Below are 26,368 nucleotides of genomic sequence, written 5' to 3' on the forward strand. Positions count from 1 at the left end.
TTAGTCCGGGGTTTTGCCAGCCCTCCCTTGGCACTTACGCACTTGGCACAGAAATCATAGTCAGGGCTCGAAAGGAGAATAAACATATAAATAGCTCTAGAGCCAAGAATGGTGTCGTTGTTTTCTACGGCGCGTTACACATTGCCTGTCAGGCTGCATAAAAATAGTTGCTGGCCAACAACAGCAGGACAGCAGGAGCAGGATGAGGTGGATCTGGATCCTGTGACCATTTTCCATTACATTTGCCACGACGTCACGGCACATTTCTCTCGCATGTTCCACTCTAACCGGAGTCTATGGCAGCTCCCTTCCGTTTCCGGTCCTGGTCCTCTGGCTGTTATCATATCTGGCTTTTGTTTTACCCTGTCTCTCCCTCCTTTTAATTCTTTTAACAATTGCGCTAAAAGTTGTGCATTGAACACTTGGCTGCCTTTCAGCCAACAATAAAAATGGGCACGGAAACGAAGCTGTAAAGTATACCACCCTGGTGCCCAGATAACAGAAATATTGTTTACCGCAATGCAATTGTTGCCAAAGAAAAGCAAGTGGGAAAATGGGGGGTAGGGGTGTATGGGAAAAGCCTTTTCATTTGTTTTACTTTATTCACACCAAGCCGAGGAAAAGTTGGCCAGGCCAGGAGTATCTGCAATTGGAGGCGACGGAGGAAAATCGGAGGACGTGTACAGCTTCCGTTTCCGCTGAAAAGTTTCATTTCCCACAAGCCGTTGACTGAGCTGAGCGGCTGCTCCGTCGATGATAAAGTGCGAAATTAACTTTTGAAATAAAACAACAACGGCTTGGTTCCCGCAGGCAAATGATATACGGTTCTACGGCTACGGCTACTGCCTTTTCCTTACTCATGTGTTTTTCCCTCCTGCATGTAAAACAGACCGCAGAGAATATGATTAAGGTGGCGCAAGAACATCGAATATCATTCACCTAATACGGCGGCAATCGAAGTCCGTGCTCTGCTCCATTCGGTTGTTAGGCACGTAAAAAATATGAAAAATTTCGCATAATCAGGCAGGAAGTTCATAACTCGGCAGAAATCTCGACCCATCGCATAGGCATGCATATTTAATATGTGGGCGGGCCCACAGCACAGTGCGCTTGTTGCCACGCCCCCTGTTCCAGTGTATCCTTGGGGTACAGTAAAACAAAAAACTCAATAAAAGAACAAAAATTAATTTGTGAAATAAAAGAATGAATATAAAAAACAAATCTGTACAGTCAAACTTTTAACTATGAATTTTCCTATAAATCGAAAGAGTGTTGAAACAAAAATGTGTGAACAAGAATTTGTTTAGGTTTGTAAAAATAACAATTGGCTGTTATTATTATGTAAAACTGTATACCTTTAGTAGTGTAAAAGCTATAAATATATCAGAAATGATATAAATCTAAATACATTTTTTATGACTCATTATCTCTATTATTTTACCGCATTTCTCTCAGTGTCTGGTGCTCATGCCATCAACACGAAAAGCAATCAAATTGCAAAAATTTGTTTCATTTTCTGCGATAACATGACTTGAATTTGATGAATGCCTTGGCAAGAGCAAGCCATGAACCAAATGGAATGGAGAATGGTGAATGGAGGGGGCCAGAAAAGGGGCGGAAAGGATGGAAAGGACGCGAAGGATATTGGCAACGAAAGCCAAATGCCAATCTCGGCGCGCTTTTTACGAGGCCACTGCTTCAGTGGGCGGTGGGCATGGGTATGGGTATGGCTACAGCTACAGCATGGATCGAGATGGGTTGCTCAGCATGGAAAAAATGTGCAGATATGGCCAAATGAAAGAGTTATGAATCCGCAACTTTGTTGCTCCCCAGGCGCTTCTGGCTCCAGCACAAAACGCCCCACCTCCACCCTGCTCCGATTACTAATGCGCCCCGTGGTCCCACGACCATCGCATCCTGTTCGCCGAGAGCTAGTCCTTCCTGGCCAAGGATTAAAATAAATGCGCCACATTTGTATGTGTTGCACGAATCGAGGGGGGAGGAAAAAAAAAATGGGAGAGGGGAGGGGGGTCTTGGCCCGGAATCCCTATTTCCGATAACCGCTATTTATGGTTAGCTGCATTGGCTGGCCCTCCACATCCACATCATCATAATCCATGCCCGCGGATAGCAAGCATCAAATGCAAATAATTCCATGGCTCCTCCTCGCCTTTTCACATTTTTCTGGGGAGAAAACCCCCGAGGTTCTGAGGTCCGGGGCGTGTCAGCATTTTGACGGAGTCCGCTCAGGGAAACGTACCGAAATTTTTGTAATTACGACCACGTCAAAAGCACTCGCCGCACAAACAAAAGCCTCCGACCAAGAAATAAATGACCAGAAAAAGCTTACTGCGCGGTTCTTGCTTAAACTGAGAACTAAAATACACTTTAAGCATTCGGTTTTTTAATGTCGCAGAGGAAATTAAAATTTCAAGGGTGCTTAATTTTTTTTTAAATTTTTTCCGAAGGGGCTTACAAGCCTTCAAACTTTAACATTTTATTCACAATTTAAGAACTTTAAAATTATAAATTTGAGTATTTAAACCTTATTAATTTTATAAAAAAAGGGCCTAAAGTTTAAATATTTTAAAGCTTATTTACTATAGTTTTCCAATGAATCAGTGTCTTAATTAACCGGCCATCTAGTCATTTAAAAGAAAGAAAATATTGCACTACTTAGGTAATATTTGTTAAATATCTTTACTATATAGTATACTTTTACAGGCTTAGTTGACTACCCCAGCTGTTTATACCTATTTATTTGCAACGCATCTGGCTTTGGATGCCAATGAGCTGTTCGTTAGTTTGATGTAAGCTGCTTTCCATTCACGTCTCCTCCCATCATCGATGCCCCACATATATTCTAAGCATATGCAGGTGTATCGCGTTGTCAACGTTACCAATCCTCAGTTCGCCTCCTCAATTCACCGACATAAAAGTCAATTTATGGCATATAAACCGCTTTGTTGTCAGGGGAACTCAATTACGGGAAACCCCCCATTTCCCCATCGCCCCATTCCATTTTGTGCTCTCAGTCAAAGGAACATTGCATAAATCGCCCATCCATCGCATTACCGAAATATTTTAATGAATCAAAGTTGAGTTTCCTTTGTGTGTGCGACTCTTGGCTCGTTTTCGTCTAGTATTTCAATCGTGCGATATGACACATCATCAAAGTTGGCATATTTCATTATATACGCCGCCCCACCATCAATACAGTATCGTTTGCATGTTGCGTGTCAGAGTTCAATATGGAAAATGGCTGGTTGGCTGGCTGGCTGGCAAAAAAAAAAAAAAGGAAGCAGAAAAAGAAAACAACAGAAATCGAAACACAAACAACAATTCAAGTGTTACACTTTAGTTTTCTAGTCTGTGGGGCTGGGAAAATGGGGGAAATTTTCATTTCATTTCGCGCGTCATTTGAGGCGGCGCCTCTTCGAATTGTTGCAACCTTTCCATATTAGAATGGTTCCTCGAGTTTCTTGATTGAAATCGCATAAAAACAAAGCTAAAGTGGGTGGGAATATTTCCTAAGGGCGGCCGGGGGCAACAAAATATTTACGATTGTGTGCGTCGCCCTGTTCGATTTTGTTCGTTTCATTCGTTCTCCATCGACGGTTTTTCCCTGGGCTTTCTTTTATTAAAAGTTTTGATTGTTTTTCGCGTTTCAATTCGTAGCTTTCGCGCCTAATGACAGCCGAGCATGCCATGAAATATGAGTTGATTGCCAGCAAAGGGCGGGGTATTGAAGGGTTATAAATCCACTCGAAGTCGTTGCAAATTGCCTGGCCAAGGAATAGCAAACCAACCAACAAACAAGCTCATTAGGCCGCACCAATTACTTCTAATTAATGTCTTTGAGACGCATAAAATTTTGTCAAGTTTCTCGCTGCCGCCTGGCCATTTGCCTTTTTTTTTTTTTCGTTGTGCACAAGCCCACCCGCTTTCTTGCACGCCAATTAACTCTGAACGCTCATTACAGGTCGCGATGGAAAAGCTGACAGTTTGAGCCAGGCATTCTAGTTGGTGGGTCCAGGTCCAGGGCCACTACTACCGTGTCACTGCCACATTCCTTCCTCTTTTCTGTGGTGCAGCGGCGCGTATTAATTAGCTGCTCGAAGCCACCGCCCAACGCCCATCACCTGTCTGGGGTTCAAGTGCACTTATAAAAACACGCTTATGATCTTGTTTATTTGAAGAAAATATAGGAGGGATAATTTTTTTAATTTTTCATCGCTGTTTACGCCAGTCCACATAGTGACGAATCAAACTTGCAACTTTTTCCTTTAAAAATAAATCTTTTATTAAATTGTAGTTTAATATTTTACGTATCGAACTAAGAATTTGTTTCTTTTCTTTTATAAAAGCAGCACCAACATTATAATAGCAAACTACGTAGTGACGAATCGCACTGATTATTTGCTACTTTTTTATAGAAAAGCAATCCCAAGCTCTTATTCAATCAATAATCCATTTTTAATTATTTATCACTACAGACACAAGTCCACATAGTGACGAACCGCACTGAGACTGATTCTACTATAAAGTTTTTCACTTTAATAAACAAAATCCGTCCATTTAAAACGTAAGATATGTGACATTACCTCTTGTTTTATGCAAATGGTAATAATTTTAGACACTTCTTTTTTGAGTCTCTTTTTTTTCTGTGCAATTCGTCGTCATGGCGCAGCTTCGAATGTTTCCATTTGCAGGCAGTTCAAAAAGTGACTCCTCCTCGTGCCCCAAACTCTAGCAGCATCTGCACTTGGGCCTCACCATCATCGTGATTGTCGTTAACATTACGTCAACTAATTGGCTTCATTTGGGGTTGTCGTGTGGCTGCTACGTGGCGTTTTTCGCTGCCGCTCGTATTCAGGACCTTCTAATTGGCAATGAAAGGAGCATAATTTATGAATATGTCGCGCACTCATTTCATGCTACACTTGTCAAGTAAAGCGGGGCAGGTTCCTCTCCCACTTCCGTTTCCTCATCAATGGAAAACTGCTCTTTGAAGCATTAATTATGGGCTCAGAAAACAAAAAAAGATAACGCCGATTGATTAAAGAGTACGGTTTTATAGTTTCAAACACAAATTTCTGCATGGGAAAAGGGCGAAAGAACTGCGACAACGGAAGCTTACACGCTTCTGCACTCCGCCGTCGAGCTGGAAAGACAACCCATTAGACCGCAATTCACTTGGCTCCGCACCAATGTTTCATGTTTCGTCTTTTTATGCATCGCCCACATTTTGGACATGGACCTGGGTAAAGTGAAAAGTGAACAGCATAACGTCAGAAATTGCATTTCCCCATCTGCGGGATAGTCCACCAACACAAACTGAAGGACTGTATGCAAGGTAACAGTGCGTATTATGCGTATAAAATCCTTTCCGAATTAAAATTTTAATAAATTAGAAATCAACAAATCCAGAAATGGAAATGTTTATATTTAAAATTATTATTTTTTAAAGCTGTGTGATCTATTATTGTTTCAAAAGTTTGTTAAGGAAAGATGGGCGTAAACTAAACTGGTGGGGTAAATCCGACATCCCCGACTGGTGGGGTAAATCCGACATCCTCGACTGGTGGGGTAAATCCGACAACCCTTTGTACGACAATCGAATTGGTCTTTTTTGATTTAATTATGGCATTTTCTAGACTACTTTTTAAAATATTGGGGAACTTGAATTGAAATTCTGCCTCAAATAAAAATTAAATTTTTTAATAAAATATTATTTTAACCTCTATATTGTCACTCCTATGCTTTTGTATATCACATTTCAATAGCTATTGCCATATTTTTATGTCCTCAACTGTGACATATTGAAGCTCATATAGTTGTAGTGGCATTTGCTATAGTTTGTTTGTTTGTGTGTTGCCTTTTATTTTAATTTCCCTCGACGGCACACGCTCTGTATTTGTATCTGTATCTGTAGCAAAGCACTTTACACATTAATGTAAAAAAATTGTGCACTGATGTAAGTGCGTCTTCCTCACTTCAGTGCCTCTCCCACTCCCCGGTTAACCCCCTACAACCCGCCCACCATTAGCCACCACCCACTTTTCAACCCACTAACGAGACTGACAGGCAGCCAAGCCGCAAACCAAACAGACAGACAGCTCCCATTTTCCCCATTTCCCATTTACCCCGACCGACTGCTCCGCGCGCATTTTAATAAAAACGAATTAAAATGTGCACTAATATGTTTTTATTATTTATGCTTATACATATATTTGTATTTATTTACATGCACGTAGCAAATAAATTGCACTCGAAACTCGAGTGGCTCGTCTCTCTCTCGTCTCCGTGTGGCTGGGAAATGTGTCACTGTGGAAATTGCTTTGTCAGGTTCCAAGAGAGTTTTGCATCCCAAAAGTTCCATTAAACTGCCCCTGCCCTCGATATTTTCTTGGTCCCGAGACTTGCTCTCATGTATATTATATCATTTGCCATATGCGGATTAGCCATAAGCTGCTTTTGGCAGAGGCAGCATGGAAAGTTTACAACGAAACGCAACCAACAGCCAGGATGAGGTTGGAAATGAGCATTGAGATTGAGCCGGGAGGACGATGAACACAAGTGGGCAAACCGCTTTCGTTGAGGCACTTGAGTTGAGTCAGTGGCTTATAATTTGTTTGACAAGCATCAACACAGCCACAACCGGATCCCCTAATATCATCTACATTAAATTCTGTTCGTCTTATGATAAGGAGACAGTTTACAATTTTGAAACTATGGAATACTCGGAATTGATTTAAGGATTCTGTACAGTGACTCTGTGAGATTCACAAAATGCGGCAAAGATTTGCATTATTTTAAAAGCACGAAACAGCACACTGATGGAACGTTGCTGAGCGCATAGTGGTTGCTTGCCAACTGATACCCCTTATCAGTAGCTCAACTGGAGGTCAAAGTAAACATAGATAGTCTGTATTGAGTAGATTTATTTAATCTATTTTTTAACCAGTGGAACGTTTTTAAAATATATGTTAAATTTTAGTTCTAATTAAACCATTTTACAGAACGGTAATTTACAAATAGAACCTCGTTTCAAGAGGTTATTCGTTATTCTTTTAGTGCATTTGTAAGTCCAGCTAATCACGTGCCACCTAAATCAACCGAAAGGGCAGACTTGGCGTCTGGCCAGCGACTTAATGATGCATACGTGTCGCCACTATTTCTCTTCGAAGACCGGACATTGTATCAAAGTGGATCTGCTGCATCCGGGGCAACCAATTAGGAACAGCGCCAAAGAGGCTCCCAGCGGGACTTCTTTTTCAATTAAACTGGCGACACAAAAACGGCTCAAAGCGGCATTTGTCAGCGGGCAAAACAATTTGCCGCTGTCAGAGGATAAGAGACTTTGCCGTTGTCCAACATTTCCGCACGCTCAATTTAATAAGGCAGCTCATTAGCCGACGTCGGGGATGCTTCAACTAGCACCCTTATCCCTTATCATCCCCATGCACTTCAAGCGGCCTCATGTAGGGCTGCACTGGAAAAAAAACCAAACGGGATAGACAAAAGATAGACCCATTTCCCTAAATGTAGACCTTGAAATTCAGTTACTTATGTGTAATCTTCTCTTTTTTATATTAGTTGTTCATCAATTTCACATACAATTTACTTTGGGGACCAATCGATATTATTATCGATACTATCGATGATCAAAGAATTTAGCAAACATCGATGATTTGAACTCACCATCTATGCTAACGCTCTAGAAAAATAACTTTGTATTTGAATATTTGAATATTTGAATTATATTTGCTTTGTTAATCAGCGTTTTTAGTTTTTATAGCTATTTTGTTCTATAGGCAAAACTATCGATTTTTTAAAAACCCTAATTGAAGATCAAGATACATTCCCAATTATTTCAAGTGTAGCCGCCACGTGGGTTTCAGGGGTCATAAACCCAAATTGAAAAATGTTAAATTATCATCAAATTTCATGCACTATCAAAGTCAATTTCCTGTGGCAGCGACCTCAAGGACTCGTGTCCTGAATTCCGCCGACTCCCGCAGCTTTTTCCCCCATCCAGATTCTAGATTCCAGCCTGCCCGCCAGACACAAAAATAATTTATTCAACTTGATGCCGTGGTCGCTGGTCGGTGGAAACCCGAAGTTTTCAAGGGGGGAGGGCGGGACGACGACCGCTGCCCTGCGGTTCATTGTCAGTTAAGCTTTTTAAAAGAAAACCACTTAGAATGTTGACATTATCCTTCACTTTCTATTTATTTTGTCATTTAATCAACTTCCTGCTCGACGTCGACGTCGTCGTCGTCCCTGATTTGCATACCAACCCAATGGAGTCGGTTGATGAAGAGGGGATGAGTTTTATATTGGGGTGGTCGCATCTTCAGATGGACGCCTCGTTTGTCTCCGGTCGCCGGTCTAAGTCTTAGTAAACCAGTATTTGCGCTCTGGCGCCGTCTCGCCAATCAGTCAACCCAACGGAGTCAGCGGAACGGGCGGAGCCCTCTGGTAAATAAAAATTGCTTTTTGCCGCATAACCTGTGGCCTACAACCCCCCCTCCCTCCATCAGTCCATATGCCATCCGCCTTCGATAGAGATAGACAATTGGATAGTAAACTGAATTCTACATTGATAAAAAAATATAGTATGGTAAAAATGAGTAAATGTATTGAAATAAATGTATTGTATATACGTATTTAAATTTAATTAAAGTCAATTGTGTAGCAAACTGAATTCTACATTGATAAAAAAATGGAATAGTAAACATAAATTTTATATTTAATAATATGAAATACAATGCATATTAAATTGACTAATAAAATATTTATATATTTAAGTTAATGCAAAAAATATTAGATTAGATATTGGGTTCTATTTGTATTCCCTAAAATAGCAATCCTTAAAAGTATCTTTTTTTTTTTGACTGTGCATAGCCAACCCAAGATGTCATTTTGGGGCTGACTGGATCGTTTTGGCTTGCTCATTTGCCGTTATTAAAGCAATTCTATGAATATTTTAAAAGCTTCGTTTGTGAGTGAAGCAGTGCATACGACGACGACCACTCCGCCCCCATAAAAGGTTTAGAATTTCACTGAGAATAGAGGAAACGAAGAAAAGGCGACTTTGGACGAGCAAATATACTGAGAGGAGGGCAAGCATGTAAATAATGCGAGAGTGCTAACTGTGGATGTCCTGGCCAAAGGAAACCTCCTTCTCCCCCGCCTGCAAGGTGGGTGGAAAACGAAAAGGGAGGAGAAGGAGGCACTAACTTAAGCCGCATTTGGGCAGCCAGTCCCATAAAGGCAAAATCCTATTGAATGGCCTTTTGTTTTAGCATGGAAATGCTTTTAAACACACCGCCGCCCGAACGGAACAAAAAGCAAAAGTCCGTTGTCCGCAAAGGAAAATAAGTCGAATTTCTTGCGCAGCGATTGCCATTGCTTCTTGTTTATTATGCGCTCAGTCAGCTCTAATGAAGGCCGGCGCACAATGAGTCCTGTCCACTCAGGAGCACTTATCCCTGCTTATGCTGCCCACTCTCGTATCCTTCGCTTCCTGGCCAGAAAAACTGGGTTCGCCGGAGAACTAGGCCAGTCACAAAGGACACGACACGGCACCTAGAAAATATGATGGCAAAGTTTCGCTGCTTGCTCGGCGAAAAAGTTTCCATCTGCGGGGGCAGCAAGCAGCCTGATGCTGTAATAATTACGCAGATAACGCACTCGGACGCCCTCCGAGAGGATGCTTCAAATGCCCCGGCCACCCACTTTAATCCTTGCCGAACTAAAATTTGAAGTAATTTCCAAGTTATAGTTAAACAAATATATATATTTTTACCATCTCAAAAACTTATATATTTATATATTTTAAGAACTCTTTGCATTAAAAGGTAAAAATAGTAGTAGTGGGACAATGTAAAGTGCTTAAAAAAAGCAAGTGCTATATTTAATAATAGCAAAATGTTTACAATGTTTCCCTACATTTTGTATGGAAGACTCATATTTAAGACAATTTTCCTAATGTAAAGGCAACTTTGTCCTAAAATTAAGGCAATTTCATTTTCTGAGTGTTAAATTCACTTATTAAAAGTATTAAAAGTTTAACATCTACCCATTTATAAAAATAACCATAAATAATTGTTCATCTTTTTACAAAAACAAATAAGTTTTTAACACTTAACTTAGAACTTTAGAAAGTGCCATACAAAAAAAATCGACTTTTATTTTGACCACTACTGTGTGTTTGCTTATTGTCTTTCTCTTATTTTTTCGAGTGTACTGAATCCTCCAATATGTATTCCCGGCGGGTATAAGCGCCGAATTACGTGACGCACTGAGTAGATAAAAGGACATTACATAACTTTCCCGTAGCGCTGCGTTTGAATTGATTAAACATGAAAACACGAAAACTAGATCAGCAAACTCATCAGAAAACAGCAGTTGTTGTGGGTAGAGTTCTTTGGGGCGAACTGTGTCCAAAAGTTTTGCCCATGTGCCGAGCCGAGTTAATTAGAAGCCTATTGATAAAGTTGAATTGCAGCTAATGTGGCAAAGTTCGTTGGTCGCGCAATGGCGGTTGGCCCGGCGGCAAACTGGATGCACATTTATTAATTAAAATGCCGCAAAAACACAAACACGCAGCAGCCACCGTGCGTCGCTCCACTTGTCTCTTTCATTAGCGTTTTGTCAAGTGCTTATCAAAAGCAGAGCGACAGAGGCTAAATTGATGGCCCATGTTTGTTAGTTTAATTATGCATTTCCAGCGAGTCCTTCAGCGCGAGTCCACTCTCTTCTGTTATCATTCACAATATGTTTTGGAATAATGCAAAGGTCACACAAGTGGTCCGCAATCAAACAAACATCCCGATGTGCAAACAGCAAACAATTCAGGCACATACACACACACACACAACACACAGAATGCGGCTTATGTCAACAATAATTTTTGCTTTTGCTTTTTCAGGCCTTTTTCCTGGTTCATTTCCCATTTGATTTTTAATTTACCTGCGGTTGTGTGCACTCGTTGACCGCAAATTTCTAGTAACAATTTGTAATTGCCATAAATTAAAGCACTTTTTCGTAGTGCCATGTCCCGTTGATCTACTTTTACCATCGAATTTCCCAGGTTCTGAATCTATTTCGATTATTAGTTTTTTGCGGCTTGTGAAATTGTGAAAAACCATTTAATATTCCCATAAATATTCGGGTTTAGCCGATTGCTCGGCTTCTTTTCCAGGTTGACCAAATCCCGCTGATTTATTCTCCCCATCTGAAATGTTTTTTAATTCTCGACATTTTTGCGGCTTGTAAAATTGTTGTGAATCATTGTGATTGTTTTGTTTTTCAATGCAAATTAAATTTGAATTTGGTTTTTCGTTTCAAATGATTCGCCTTAAAAAAAAGTGTATCAAAGTCTAGATTGACCTTTAGATAAAAACTTTTACATTTTAACATTAACATTTCTAATCAGTATTTCCCTTAAACATATTTGTTAAGAATTAAACATTAGATAACAATTATAATCATAATTGTAATCTAAACATGCTGTTTTTAACAAGTATACTTTGTTAACAGTTTAGTGGTAAGAAAGGCATAAAGACGATTTAAAAACCGATAAGGGGTACACATAAATGCATGCTAAAGTCGAAATCTGTTTTATTTAGCGCAGAGTTATAAAACAAACTACAACTTTAGAGCGGCATACTTTCGGGGGTGAGTGTTTTTCCACAGCAACCTAAATGAAATTCCCAACTGGTTCTAGCACTCTCCGCATGGAAAGCCAACCCCAGAGCGGAAGAAAGCATACTTACCTGGCGTAGAGGTTAACCGTGATCACGAAGGCGGTTCCTCCGGAGTGAGGCTTGGCCATTGCACCTCGGCTGAGTTGACCTCTGCGATTATTCCTAATGTGAATAACTCGTGCGTGTAATTTTTGGTAGCCGGGAATGGCGTTCGCGCCGTCCCGACATGAAAAATGCATTTTAATTTTAAACAATAAAACAAGTTCTTAAATGCTCAGTAACGGCAGCTGTCTGAATAAATTGCTCTCCATTCTGATACTGCGCGATTCTTGTTACCCCTTGACTCAGCTGCTTAAAATATTTATTTATTGGGCTGAAGAATTTGTAATATTTATTACCAGCAAAAGGCATATTTGACAAATTTAATAAATTAAATGGAAAATTTTCCAGTTTCAAATTTCAAATTATATTGTTTCAACATTGAAAAACGGAGTTCTTGTAAACTCTCACCCAAAAAGGTATTTCCTTATCAATTATTTTACATAAATCAATAAGTATTAAATCAAAGAAGAACTTGCTAGCTACCGAACAAAAACAAATTTTATAGGTTCAAGTGCCAACAAATTTTCTGAAATGTTTATTTTTTATATATGTATGTATATGCAATACACCCTTTTCAACACCATATGTTCTTCATAGTTAAATTATACAATAAATGCTGCATGATTTAAAATTAAAATAATGCGAAAGATTTCAGATAAAAATCGGTTCCTGTTTATTTTAAATATTTATTTTATTTTAAATTAAATTTTTAGATGTTTAAACAATTCCAAAAACCCAAAAATTAAAAATCTAAAGAAAAATAATATTTTCACATTAAAAATAACAAACACAGCAAAGAATAAAAATCAATGCGAATAATTGTGAAATTTGGATTTACGTTTTCTCACAAAAGCCATTACTTTCAATTACTTCGTATAATTTGAAGTGTTTTTTTTTTTGCATATTGAAATCTATTTTAACTTAAATATAGTAAACCTAATAGTTGTATATAGTGTCTAATAAACAAATTAAAATGCATTTTTCATGTCGGGACGGCGCGAACGCCATTCCCGGCTACCAAAAATTACACGCACGAGTTATTCACATTAGGAATAATCGCAGAGGTCAACTCAGCCGAGGTGCAATGGCCAAGCCTCACTCCGGAGGAACCGCCTTCGTGATCACGGTTAACCTCTACGCCAGGTAAGTATGCTTTCTTCCGCTCTGGGGTTGGCTTTCCTTGCGGAAAGTGCTAGAACCAGTTAGGAATTGTATTTAGGTTGCTGCGAGAAACACTCACCCCCGAAAGTATGTTAGTGACACTGAATGATATATATATAACTAGTTCTAAAGAAAAAGTATATTTTGCCAGTGTTGCGAGTATTTCAAAATGGTTATACTTTATGTTAGTTTTTATCTGTACCAATTTGCTTTTTATTTCAAAAGGCTTTTTGTTTCTATAAACTGTTAATAACCCAGATTAAACAAAACCATTAAATTTAAAAACATTAAAATTCCTAAAAGTAAAAGTAAAAAAGTTTTCCTAAAAGTAAAAGTATATACAAACACCACTACATATTCTTGGTTTTTCGAAAGTTTATTAGACTTTTTGCGCAACTTATATACTAAACATCAGACATAAATACATCCGCTCAATGGTTGGTTCGTTCGTTTGATGGTCATATTTCACATTCCAAATCAGTGGTCGCACACACAACGACGACAACGCTTAGAACTTGAAGTACTTGGTGTAGTAATCGTTGAAGAAGGTGTAGTCGAAGTGGCCGTAGTTCGAGTAGCTCTTGTACTGGTAGTACTTCTCGGTGGTGTCGGCATGGTAGATCGCCACATCCTTGAAGTACATGTTGGGCACGAAGAACTCGTACTCGTCGATCTCGCGATCGAAGGGATAGCCGAATGGCATGCTGTCCACGAAGCGGGCGCCAGATCCAATGCCGCACGAGTAGGTGTAGTCGAAGGTGGAGAACTGCTCGTACTTGGGGGCGACATAGGGAACCACCATGAAGAACATCTGCATGGGCATGCCCTTCTTCCAGCCCATGGGCAGAACAAGGCGATCGGGGAAGCCGCAGTGGGGCTCGCTGATGTCCAGAGGGAAGTCGTACTTGCCGTCGAAGGCCATCATCGTGTAGTAGTACAGCTCGGTGTAGGTGGTGCGATCCTTGGCGGTCCAGTAGAATTCGCTGGATTTGCGGGTGATCATGTTGCTGCCGGCCTTCAGTTCGTAGAAGAACTCATCGATTTCCATGAAGTTCATGCGGTTCTCCGCCAGCGAAATGGTCTTGCCGAACTCATCGAACTTGGGTCCCAGGAAAGCGCGGATCACAACCTTCTCAATCTTGTCGGACTCGATGGTGTACGTGTAGGTGAAGGGCTTGTGGTTCAGACGCATTTGGCGGGCAAACAGAGACTTGTCCCACACAAACTTGCCATCGTGGAAGATCATCTTGTCGTTCAGCATGTTGGTCACATCGAAGTCAACCAGATCGAAGTAGGTGGTCAGATCGCTGACCTCCACATGTTTCAACGTCACGCCGGGCATCAGTAGCTGCTCCTTGGTGTATTTGGGCAGGTAGTGCATGAACTGGAAGTAGACCTGGGCAATCGACTTGTAGAACATGTAGTACATGGGATCGCGCATCATGGTCTCGAAGTTCAGCATCACATTCGGGTAGACGTCCATCTGGTGGTAGTCGGTGTCGGCAAAGTACATATGGGCGAGCAGGTACCAGAACTGGTAGAACATCTTGTCCATGGCATCGACATTGCCCTGCATCATGTTGCCAATGAACTCGATGGACTCGGGCTTGCGCAGATCGATCATGTGACCATCGGCCGTCTTGTAGTAGCCCATCTCGATGATGTTGTGCACGCGCTTCACGAACCCAGTGATCTTGTCGAGCATGTCAAAGTTGCCATAGGTCTCCATCTCGTAGTAGTTCTTGCGGTAGCTGTAGCCAATGCCGTTGTAGTAGATCATCTGGGGATCGTAGCCCATCTCGATTTGGTGGTACCAGGAGAACTCGGGGATCTCACCGAATCCGTGCGACAGACGCTCCATGTAGTACCTGCTGAGCAGTTGGTGCACATTGTACAACCACCATTCACCGCGACGATCGCTCTTCAGATCAAAGGTGCTTCCGTCCAAGAAGAAGGAGTAGTCCATGTTCAGGTAGTACCAGTAGGCATTCCATCCCAGATCCTCGGTGAAGTAGGACAGCTTGGACTCCTCGTTGTAGATGTTCAGGTCGCGCGTGTAGTCCACTGGCATGTAGAACTTCTTCACATCCTTCATCATCGACAGCCACTTGCTCTCCTGGTTGAACTCGTAGATGTTTTCGCGCAGAATGTACTTGTCCTCGCTGTACCAGTGCTCGCCCAGACCCATCAGTTTCCACCACTGCCAGGTCTTGAAGTCCTTCATGTACATGTAGTCGGTGGTCTGGTACATGTTACCATAACCATAGCCATGGGCATGCGTCTTGTAGTACACATCCATATACTCCTTCTCGTACATGGTCATCTTCATCCACATCTCGTAGTCGAACTTCTCGGCCTCGTACACGAACTTGCTGTTGAAGAAGAACTGAGGGAAGATCTCGTAGATGGAGGGCAGCATCAGTCCGTGGAAGTCCTCGCGATGGATGACAGCCAGAGTCAGGGCGTAGACGAACATGCCCTCGTTCACATGCATGCGGGCCCAGGCCACATTGGTCATGAAGGTCTCCCAGTCCTTGGCGTAGTAGAAGAAGTTGAACAGACCGCGGGCCTGTTTGGCATGCGACATGGCCAGAGCGCCGAAGAACTCGCCCTTGGGCAACAGGGCGTGAGCCTTGTACGCCTCGAAGAACTTCTTCATGTACAGGTCGTAGTGCTGTCATGGGAGGAAAAGCAAAACGGAATTTTTAGGGGCTATGAAACCCTTTTTAAGTTTTTAAACTTATGACCACTCACCGTGTAGTAGGACTCCTCGAAGTAGAACTTATCGCCCTTCTTGATGTACTCCTCGAACATCAGGGGATCCTCCACGCGGTAGACGATCTCGAAGAGGAACTTCTGCTTCTCCAAGAAGACCTTGTCGGCGATCTTGACCTCGTGGGTCTGGTGGAAACTGGCCGCAGCGACCAGGCCCACACAGGCCAGCAATGCGATGGCGATCTTCATGTTGACGGACTCCTGCAACCTCTACTGCTACTACACTCGACTGCTCGACTGCTCAACTGTTCAACTGCTCCGGATCAGATGCACCCAGTGGATCCAATGCCTAAAGACTGTTGCCTTAGTGCCGCCGATGGGGCTGCTTTTATACCCAAATGGGATACTTGGGGCTTGGAGCTTCGAATCTAAGACGAGATATTGCGGTGCAGTTCAGGTACAGTTCAGGGGTCATCGGGTGTATCTCAGGTGCTCCGATCGCGCCATCTGTCGCCAATTTCGCCGCGCAGCTGTTGTCGGCTATATGTTCTTATCACCTGAACTTGCGTTTGGTACCCACTTATCGATTCTGGTTGCCAAGAGCCATATGCAAATGCAATCAAAATACTATTACGTCAAGCTAAATTAAATCCGTGTCCCGCAATCTCAAATTCCATTCCATGCATTTGTTTATTTTAGGAATATTTGAGACTTTGTCTTGGATGGATATATATTCTGATCAAATTGGTTTTGTTGTTCAAGATAAATAATTTTGTTTATATATTACAAATAAAGCAATTAATATATTTTTGCTGCCAAGAGCCTTGCATATGCAATGAAAATAATAGTATTTTCAGAAAAATTAAGTCCGTGTCTTGCAATCTTTAAGTCTGTATTTATTTTAGATATTTTTGTTTCGTTTTCTTGAATGAAAAAAAGCTGAATAGCTGATTTTATTGTTAAAAATAAATATTTTTTATAAGCTACTTGTTTGATACTCTATAGTTAATAAATTTGTATATTTTATATGTTTCTAGTTATCAGCAAACTATAAATTGTAATAAGGCATAATTTAAAGGCTATCAAAAAACTATTAATAACCGAATATCTGGGTATCCTATTGGCAACTATAATTGACTTGGGCCAGACGAAGGAGTCTGGTGACTCAAGTTCCAGTCTGGAGCTGTCTCGACATATGGGACTGCGTGAAATCCAATCAACTTTTTCTAATCAGGCAAAGTATAAAGTAAATTCAATTACGCGGCTACTTTGTAAATCCCCCAGGATCACACGCCTAGGAAGAGTTCTTCTTCCTTTCTGCGTGTGTGACATTCATGTGGGTTTCAACACACTGCGTGGTGGTGTGGGAAATTTGTCCCAAAAGAAATTTTGAAAATAAATAGAATTCCGCCAAAGTCAAAGCAGGGTAAACAAGTGCAAAGTGTTGGGCGCGGCAGGCAGATGATGAAGAAGGGGAATCCATGGCAACTAATCAGAAATTCCGTCTCATGCGCTGATGTGAAGTGTGCCAGTGCCACCGTGCCGAAAAAAAAAATAAAGGACGACAGACAGGACAGACAGGACAGGACGAAGACGGACCCAGGATAGGGAAATCCAGAAAACCCAGCCCAAGTGGCATCGCTACAGCGCCTGGGATTATGCAAAATTCAATTTGCAACTTAAATGTGTTTATTTTGCGTTACGCTGCTGGGGCAATTTTTATTTTCACTGAAAATGAGGGATTTACTTACTTACCAAGTGGGTGGAGTAGCTGCCGGAGAATCCTGCCGAGCGATAAGCGAACGGGTAGCCGGAAAAGCGAAAAACCAGATGAGGGGAAAGCGTTACCAAACCAATGAGCAATACCGCCATCAATTTTCCAATCTTATTGGGCGTTTAAAAATGTGAGTGTGTGCACGGGGAGAAAAGCCGGGATATATCTCAAGCTGCTTTAAAGTATATATTTAAAAGTGCTGTCTTATATCTCTTTACTCTCAACTTTACAGAAAAATTAATCTTCATGAGAACTGAGAAAAAGCATTATTGCCAAACAAGCCTTTTATTGTTTTTAAAATATACAAATTATTAAGAATTACCCTATCTTTGAATCAAGTAAGATCTCCAAAAATAATACGATTTTTATGCCCTGTGTAGCGTCGTTTGGGTGTGTCCCCATAGTGTGGGTGTTGGTGAGGCGACAACGACATCGAGAACGTCCTGTGCCCGGCTGCAAATTGCTGATTTACAAACAAAATGAGATTTCCGGCGGAGAACCGCAGCAGTCCGCCTTCTTTTTATGGGCCAAAAGCAGGCAACATAAACAGTTTGCTCTCCATCCAAGATCCTTTGCATAATAAACGGAGCTGCAGAGTGCAGAGACAAATTGCCGAATTCAATTTGATAGTGGAATTTAGTCAGCCGTTTACTTAATTTTATGGCCCAATCAAAGCCATCAAATGATGGCTCCCTCACGCCGCGTTTTTGTAATGATGAAGATGGAGTTTTACCCGCAACGTCCAAAATGACTTATCGCAGCGTTTTTAATTACTTGTCAGTCAATTTGCTTATGACAGCGGCAGAATTAAAATTCAGTTGGGGATGGCATAATATGGCCCCCCACACAAATGACAGTTGAATGGAAATTTAGTTTCAAACAAGGCGTTAACGGGAAGCCACACAAAGCGCCACCGAAACCGCCTACAAGGAAAATGTTTTAGTTGCCGCACGCAAATTAGCCGAAAGTTTTAACTGGAAGCACGGGGCCAGTCTTGAACTCTGATAGACCCCAAAAACCACCCCAGAAATGAATATTTGATGGCCATAGTGCCGGGGAACAAATTAAAAGCGCTTGCAAAAGCTTGTTGCATACTTTATGGCGCTAATTTGGTAGAGCGGGGCTGGCCTTCATCTATGTAACAGGCCAAGTTGCCAAAGTTAAGCTCCAACCCCCTGACTCCTTGTTTATGCACGCACATTAATTTCAAAGGGTAGCAGGGCCACTCCCTTTTTTGGTCCTCGAGGCAACCGCATTTCAGTGCTACAAATATTGTTGCTACAACTAAATGCTTTTAAGTGCACTTCATTGTTCCCAGATTTTTGGGGCTGTGAAAGTTGGAAGCCCCAAAACATTTCTGCGCCATTTCGAAAAACCTAAACTTAAGGTAAGTTCACAAAAACAAAAAATTAAAATAAAATGAAGAACTTAAATGTTTATTTTTACATTTTTATTCGACTCGAAGGACCAAAATTGTCTTTACAAGTTTCGATTCTGGTTTTTCCAGCATTTTCCCTAATAAACAGTGAACGCTCGAAGCCTCTTATAAATATTCATTCGCAATTTATTTAAATGCCACCCCAGTCGCACACTTTTGATAATGTGTCGCGTTTTAATTATGAATTAATTGCGAATGATTTCAACATCATGCATTTTAATTGACATGCCATTGTGCGGGGCTATGGGATCTATGTGCGCATATCTGCAAGGTGTCATCCACTCAAGCACACACGCATCATTTATCACGCGACAGGGAATGACGATGTCCAGGGGCCCGGTAATATACTATATGTAGCTCCTATATAAACCATGGGATGTCGCATCCATTGTGTGGTCACCACTCGTTTCAATCAATTTCATTTCGTTATCGTTATTGACATTTTGTAATTTAATCGTGTGCTTTGTCGCATGTGGACCGTCATGCTCCACACAATCACACACACGCACTGCAAGAATTCTGTTGCACAATATTGTAAAAGTGTAATAAAATGAAAGGGGGAATGAATAAAATAAAATATAATTACGATTTTAAATGTGCTTTTAAATGTTCATCCTTACATTTTTATTCGGCTCGAAGGACCAAAAAGTAAATTTGAATTTATTTATTGCTTATGATTTTTTAACAAATGATGTATGTTTTTACCCACATTAACTTTGGGTTAAAGAAAATAATTTGTGGCATATTTAATGATTATTATTTTATTTTAAAATTACTTTATTTCCGGTGTATACACACTTACTCATGTGGCTGCTTTTAACTTTATCAGCTTGTATGGCTTGGGGTTTTGCGCTGTTCGGGGCGGGTTGAAAAAAATGAAAAGGCGAGCAGATGACACGGAAGAAGAAGATGAGGGGCAACCCGCGATATCCGATGACGTGGCCAGCAGAGATGGCCAAAATGGCAGCAATAGCATTAATAATGGCCCGAACCGAAGGGACCAAAGGGCGAAATGATGAGCAGGTGCAGGATCAGGAGCAACGACAGCCACTAATTAGTTGCAGCAACACAAAAATATCTGAAAATGGGCGAAATGAACTTTAAACCCTTATGAAAGAGCACTTTATTGAAGTTTCTGGTGTTGAATGGATAAGGAAATTAGAAGGCTTGAACGAAAAAGGTTTTATCCAAAACCACATGTTGCCCTTTGTCTTGATTTTTGTGGTTTTGTGGTTGAGATCCAAACACAACATATGGGTATGAGAAGCGCTTAAAAACTCATTTAGCCCCGAGCAAAAACAGAAATGACAGCTGCGTCCTCGTCGCGCGTCACTTTAATATAAAATGTAAATTTACACAAAACTACTTTTTGCTCTGTGTGTGTGTGTATTTCCGACGTATTTTCCAAGTCAGGAAATGCTGGTCTTGCCCTTTTTCCCATCCGATTTTCCCTTTGGGGTCAACCGCAAGAAAACATTTCCAGCGAGAACCGCATGAAATATTCGATTTGGCAACAAAATGAAATCCCAAGCCCAAGCATAAATATACCGTAATATTTTAATCAAATTATGCAACTCAGTGGACTTCTTTTTCTGTTTCAGCTGTTTCTGTTTCCCTACCCCTGCGGGTTTCAATTACGAACAACATATGACTTTTGAATTAAATGACCTGAAAATTGTATTGGCAGGAGCGGCAGCAGCAGAAAAAAAGGACACACATCCACCAACACTTTACGATCTCATCAACCTTGGTAATGGCCAAATTAGGGCAACTGCGAGTGGGTTCGAGTGGTGGCAGTTGTCGAAGCATTCGGTACCCTGGCAAATTCATTGTCCCTTTGCCAGTAATTTTGTGGAGAATTTCTTTATTCGTGCTTCAATTTTCTTGGGATGGGAAGCGGGGTGCTCGAAATGACCACAAAGATGGCAACAAGGACGACAATGTACAAAGGGAAGGGCAGGACACAAATGAGGCGAGACAACAACACAATAATGCACAATACTCGTTGTAACTGGCAGCATGTAAGCAACATGGAAAAAAATATAAATGATTCGGTCAGAGGACATTTCAATGAAGCTGCAGAGAACTCAAATAAAATTTTCAAAAATAAAATACACATTTTGTAACTAGAGATTAAGAAATAATCTATAACATATACCTCAAAATATAATACCTAAGATATTGCTTAAGAAATAATTTATTTTGCATATTCCATCAGAATAATTATCGACGAACTTTAAATTGCTGCTATCCAGAATTCCTCCAGTTTATTTTTTGTCACCATGAAGAAATAAATTCAATGTCATCTAGTTTTACAAGCTCCAGAAATCACCATGGAAAATTCAATTAAACTGCTTTATGGCAAGCAACCTGTAGGTCATCAATTCTGAGCATATTGCCGGATCTCTTCAGATATTTTATAGTTTCTTTGTTGTCCCCGAACACACTCATATTTGTGGCCAGTGAGAAATGCAGGAGACAAGATGACCGAACGGCAAAAGAAACTACACCTAAAACGGAGACATGCGGACACGTGTGTGTACAATGTTGGTGGCACAAGGACATGAACATGGACAGGACATGCGAGGGGGGTTTATAACTGCGGCCAAGGATCAAATGAAGCACTCCAATGGCACCCAAGTGGGCTAATCAGCAGCACACACAAACACATCCTTGAAAAAGAAAAAAAAAAGGAGCTTGTAACGACGCGAGGCGAGTGAGTCAGGGAGTCAGTCAACATTCGAAATAAAAGAGAAATGAGCAAAATGAAAAAAAGCTCACCAAATTGCCATTTTTCCTACGCTTCCTGCTTTTCTAGAAGAAAAGCGAGGGTGGAGGTATAAAATGAAGTGGAAAAAAAGTAAACTATGAATGCGACCATATGTACACACAAGCATACCAGATCATGCATATGTATTTGTATATATCCTGTGTGCCTGCTCTGTTGGTCTGTTCTTTTTTATTTGTTTTCTGTTGTTATTACGACTCCATTGCGTTTAGATGGAGATTAAGTCGCTACCCCCTCGTAACCCCACTGCCGGCTTTCCAGCCAGAAAACCTCTTGAAACCCACAGATTCAGCGACTCATGCCTTTTATTAGTCGGTAGTTTTTGAGCTTAAGAGTATGTTATATTTCTGCAAATGTCAGAAACATGGGATATATATCGTATTGGATCTTATGAAACAAACCCATATCTTATTCACCTGACAAATTACAGGTTTGTTCTCCAAAACTAATGCTAAATGCTATTAATGGTCCTTCAAGACGGATTTCTTAACAATTTTCAACAATTAGGAACAATATCAATGACGAAAGCACTATAATGTATTAGAAATCCAAATGCCGGGTACCACTTTGTCGAATCCCTCGACCTCAAAGTTTTTACTTGTTTTTCGTTACATTTGGTTTTTCTCTTTGCTCCCCATCCTGTTGTTATTTTTTGCTACTTTTTTTGTTTGTGCTTTATGAGCAGTTTATTTGCTTCCCGAGTATGTGCGTGTGTGCGAGTTTTATGCCATATGCGAGATAGCGGGCAACTCTGCACCAACATTTGTTTATGATTTTTAGTAACAAATGAAAACGGTGCAAAAAGAAAGCGGAAAATATTGTATATTACCAGAGAGAGAGAGGGCTTGACTATTATATTGCTTTTGTGGGAATGCCAGGATCTACTGCCAGCGTGTGTGTGTGCTTTTATTAGTCACTGTCACTGCGAACGCGCTGCATAGTTGCTCCCCAAAGTGCCATCTAGCAAAACGATGCTCATGCCGATGTGAGTGTGTTGATAAGCGGCATGGTAATTTCTCGACTCCGCTCCTGTCTGTTATTGTGAAAATGCTGAAGCGAAAATGTATTAAAAATACAAGCCTCACACTCGTCCTTACCTAGCAAAGGGTTGCCAGGTTTTAGTAGCCCTTAAAGGTATCAGTTGAACCACTTTTACATCAGTCTTTGCTATAAGCCTAGTTGAGAAATTAAGTTCACTATTTTGGCATTTAAAATTTAATAAAGGAAATTTTGTTTGAAATTTTACTTTTATAAAAAATAGTACACAAATAAGGTAAAGGAAACGAACCTGACAACCCTGGCCAAAAAACACACGCCTCAAAGCATGCAAAACCAAAAACGAAAAATATGTTTTGTCCTATGAAAACAGCAGAACACAAACATATTCAGATGGGGAGTAAAAGTAAAATGAGTGCGACAAAAACACATAAAAGAAAATTGACTGCGAAAATGCGAAACTCTTCATTTGACATAACCTTTACATACCATTGAGTGTCCTGCCATAACAGAAATTCCGAATTTTATTTTCTGCCTGGCTTATGCTGTATTCATTTGAGCTATTATTTTAGATTAGAAAAATACTACAAAAGAAAAATGTCGTTAGGAAATTTCATTTAGATGTTTTAATAAACCTTAGGTTTAGATACGGATATGAATTGCGTTGTTCTTTTAAACAGTTAACAAGTTAAAATATTTTACAAATATGTATGTACTTGAGTTATGCAAGGGCACCTTTAATCACAGAATAATTAAACTTTTCTCAACAAATCTGGACGGTGTTTCAGTTTAAGCCTTGTCACGCCTCTTACTGCTACGCACACACATCAAAAGTGGCATTCATTAGCTTTATGCCCGTGCCGTCGAGGTTTATGGCTCGTCGTGTATGTTTGTATGATTTTTAAGCCTCATTGCAAAAGCCCAAAGGTGTTGTGTGTTGGCCATTATACGTATACTTGTCTTCGCACAGCACCACAGCTCGAGCATAATTTCTAATTAACTTTTTGCTCGCAGGCTTGGCTTGAATGGTGAGCTACAGATCCCGGTGTTCCCTTTAGCACGTCATCATAAAAATGTTTTGCCAACACATTTATGCGACGCCTCTCGGGTCCACAACACGATGAAAATTCGAAGCGGGGGAAGTGAGGGAAGCTGGGGAATAATGCGTAACAAATGAAGCTGAGAAATATGTAACGAACACACCAGAACGAAAACAACAGAATGTGCTCAGCACAAAAATGCGTTGTAAAAACCAGAAACAAGGATGAACAACAACAGCACACCTGTAACACCCTGCATTCTTCATCATATTTTTTTATGGCTCTGTTGCTGTTGTTGTTTTTGTTTTTATGCGTTAAGTCATTAAAATGAAAATTTATTATGCGCACCCCCTTAAAGAAATAAGACGAAGGACAGGACACCACGCAGCAACAAGCGACGACCGCCTATGAGGCGTATACGTAACGCCGTGCAGCTTACATTTCTCATTAAGCCCCGAAACGGAATGCCGTTGCCATAATGAAGCCAATAAAGCTTTTTATCTGGCAGACAACGTGATTTATTTATATGCCTGAGAAATTATACCAAAAGCCGTCTTTGATTCCAAATCCATATGAAGTTGTTGGTTTAACAGGATAAAACACAAAGGCGATGAGAAACCACATGACTTTAAGCGTTCATTAAGGATGCTGGGGACATATTAACGAAAATTCTTTTGCTTTGGGTTTCATTTTATGTAAGATTTATCTATTGGTACCTAATGATATTTGAAAGCCAGCCACCTTTAAGTGTAATATAAAAATGGATGAAATGGTTTTGCTGGAAGCAACTTCTACGCTCCAATCTCATTAAACTTGGCTGGGGTATAACTAATAGCAATTACATGTCGCCCCTGCGGAAGTCCTTAATTTGTCAATTTGAGTGTGGGAGTTTGGGCTAAGGTTGCCAACTATCACGAGCAAGTTTGTCAAGTGAAATTTATGCGAGAGCAACGGCCGTAATTGAAGCGGAAATCCACAAGCAAGTAGAAGAAGAATCTAGTAATTTACTTTATTTGCACCTTTGAAGAGTCGTCCTTGTGGCAGGAGGCAGTGGCATCTCTACGTTTCCCCTCAGCTGTGGGCAAAACTTTTACACGTACACATGCCATCAGCAAAATGGAAAAAGTTTCGTTTTCTCACTAGCAAACTTCCCCTCATCTCATTTTGCCCAGCATTTCCCTTGGTTTTCTCTGCTCATCAAGGCGCGCAAATTAAGAAAATTATCATGCATCGTACCTAGGCGACGCACATCTCTCCGCCCTCTGCAGTAAACTTTCTCTTCAGCAAAATCCAATTAAACATAAAAATGAAATAAATTGTGACATTTTCCAATTAGCGGAGCGAATAGAAGCTGCAGCCAAATACACATATGAAAAACCTTTCTACTTAGTCTTAATTTAACTAACATTAATAGAAAGAAGTTACTTATACTCATCTCTTGAACTTTCTGTTTTGATAAGTATTATAACCATATTTGGTATAAAATGATCATCAAGTCATGTACATTTTTTTTCAGTGCATAAAGAAAGATGAGCCTGCTGACAACATGTGTCATGCAGTCTCCTTCCATTTCGAATCCAATCCCCTGCTTTCCACGCCTTCGAAGACAAATGCCGGCACCGAGATGTCTATCGCTGGCTGAGAATCCCAGTTGGATTTAGGGAATAGGCGTCTCATTGGTAGGGGAACTCGAAGCTTTGGAGGTGGGGCCTAATTAATGGCGTCACAGTCACAGCAACAGCAACAAATGGAAATTATTCGGCGTGGTACTCGAATGGAATATACCCAGAAAAAGGTATTCAAATAAATAAAAACGCGAATTCTTTAGGAAAATATATACTAAGTACTCACACTTTTGTGTAATGAAATTTTTAATAATTTTTAACAAGTTAACAAAGTTTATATTTAAGATTTTATTTTTATCATTTGAAATATAAATATCTTAAGAAATTAGAAAATTGTTAGTTAAAGTATATTCAAAACATGGTTATTAGGAATGATCAATTTTATGTAAACTAGTTCTTAAAATCAAGATAAAATTGTAATGGTTCACTTACTCGAGTAGAATACTTAAATCCAAAGAATACTATTATTTTTTTTTGTAATTTAGCCTTGAGCAGCGTTGTATTCCCAAGTTTTCAGAGAAACGACAAGCATTTCTCATTCCAAACTAGCTGCAAATTACAAATGAGTTCGACACAAGAGACACAAAAACATATATTTGGAGGGTTGAGGAGGAGATGTAGTCGAATGTGAAAATAATTGCCAAAAATAACACAGAATTTATTTATGCTCCACTACTCAGCTGGGCAAAAAAAAAATAAGAAGAAAGGAAGGAAGGGAGGGCAATTGGCAGTGGGTTTTTATGATTTTGCTCGGCATGGCCATGGACAGCTCTCTAAATGAGCAAAAACACATAAAAATGTTGAGCCATTTCTCTGGACAGAAGCGCCTGGGCTGCTCTTATCCTTTGCTTTTGGCCGCCTTGCTTTCTAGCAATTTGCAACTAATTGCTACAAATTAATTTTAGTATGCTTTTAATGGCATTTTGAATGTGGCTGTGGACGTCGAGCAGCACAATGAAGCTCTTTGTGCCGAGTGCAAAGGGATTTTTGTGGCTTGCCTTTTGCTGTCTTG

The 26,368-nt window shown here is 40.4% G+C and overlaps 1 protein-coding gene and 2 non-coding genes across 3 annotated transcripts; 1 reads left to right on the forward strand and 2 right to left on the reverse strand.

Annotated features, from left to right (window-relative positions):
* Nucleotides 1–11,778: 11,778 nt before the first annotated feature.
* On the forward strand, nt 11,779–11,943 carry LOC128253527 (U1 spliceosomal RNA). Its single transcript, XR_008267468.1, has one exon. It is a non-coding gene; the product is annotated as a U1 spliceosomal RNA (small nuclear RNA).
* An 862-nt stretch (nt 11,944–12,805) lies between these two features.
* On the reverse strand, nt 12,806–12,970 carry LOC128253528 (U1 spliceosomal RNA). The gene has a single exon (XR_008267469.1). It is a non-coding gene; the product is annotated as a U1 spliceosomal RNA (small nuclear RNA).
* Nucleotides 12,971–13,337: 367 nt separating this feature from the next.
* On the reverse strand, nt 13,338–16,062 carry LOC128253472 (larval serum protein 1 beta chain). The gene is made up of 2 exons (XM_052981885.1): nt 15,735–16,062; nt 13,338–15,654 (listed from the first exon to the last, which is right to left on the reverse strand). The coding sequence occupies exons 1-2, from the start codon at nt 15,942–15,944 to the stop codon at nt 13,489–13,491; spliced, it is 2,376 nt and encodes a 791-aa protein (XP_052837845.1). The 5' UTR covers nt 15,945–16,062; the 3' UTR covers nt 13,338–13,488.
* Between the last annotated feature and the right edge of the window lie 10,306 nt (nt 16,063–26,368).

The sequence above is a fragment of the Drosophila gunungcola genome (genome assembly GCF_025200985.1).
Source record: "Drosophila gunungcola strain Sukarami chromosome 2L unlocalized genomic scaffold, Dgunungcola_SK_2 000037F, whole genome shotgun sequence".
Classification (NCBI taxonomy): domain Eukaryota; kingdom Metazoa; phylum Arthropoda; class Insecta; order Diptera; family Drosophilidae; genus Drosophila; species Drosophila gunungcola.

Excerpts from the sequence above, each read along its gene's own strand:
- LOC128253472 (XM_052981885.1), bottom strand. The coding sequence starts at position 15,944 with ATGAAGATCGCCATCGCATTGCTGGCCTGTGTGGGCCTGGTCGCTGCG. Across the intron at positions 15,655-15,734 it reads TCGAGGAGTCCTACTACACG|CACTACGACCTGTACATGAA; the intron begins GTGAGTGGTCAT and ends CTCCCATGACAG.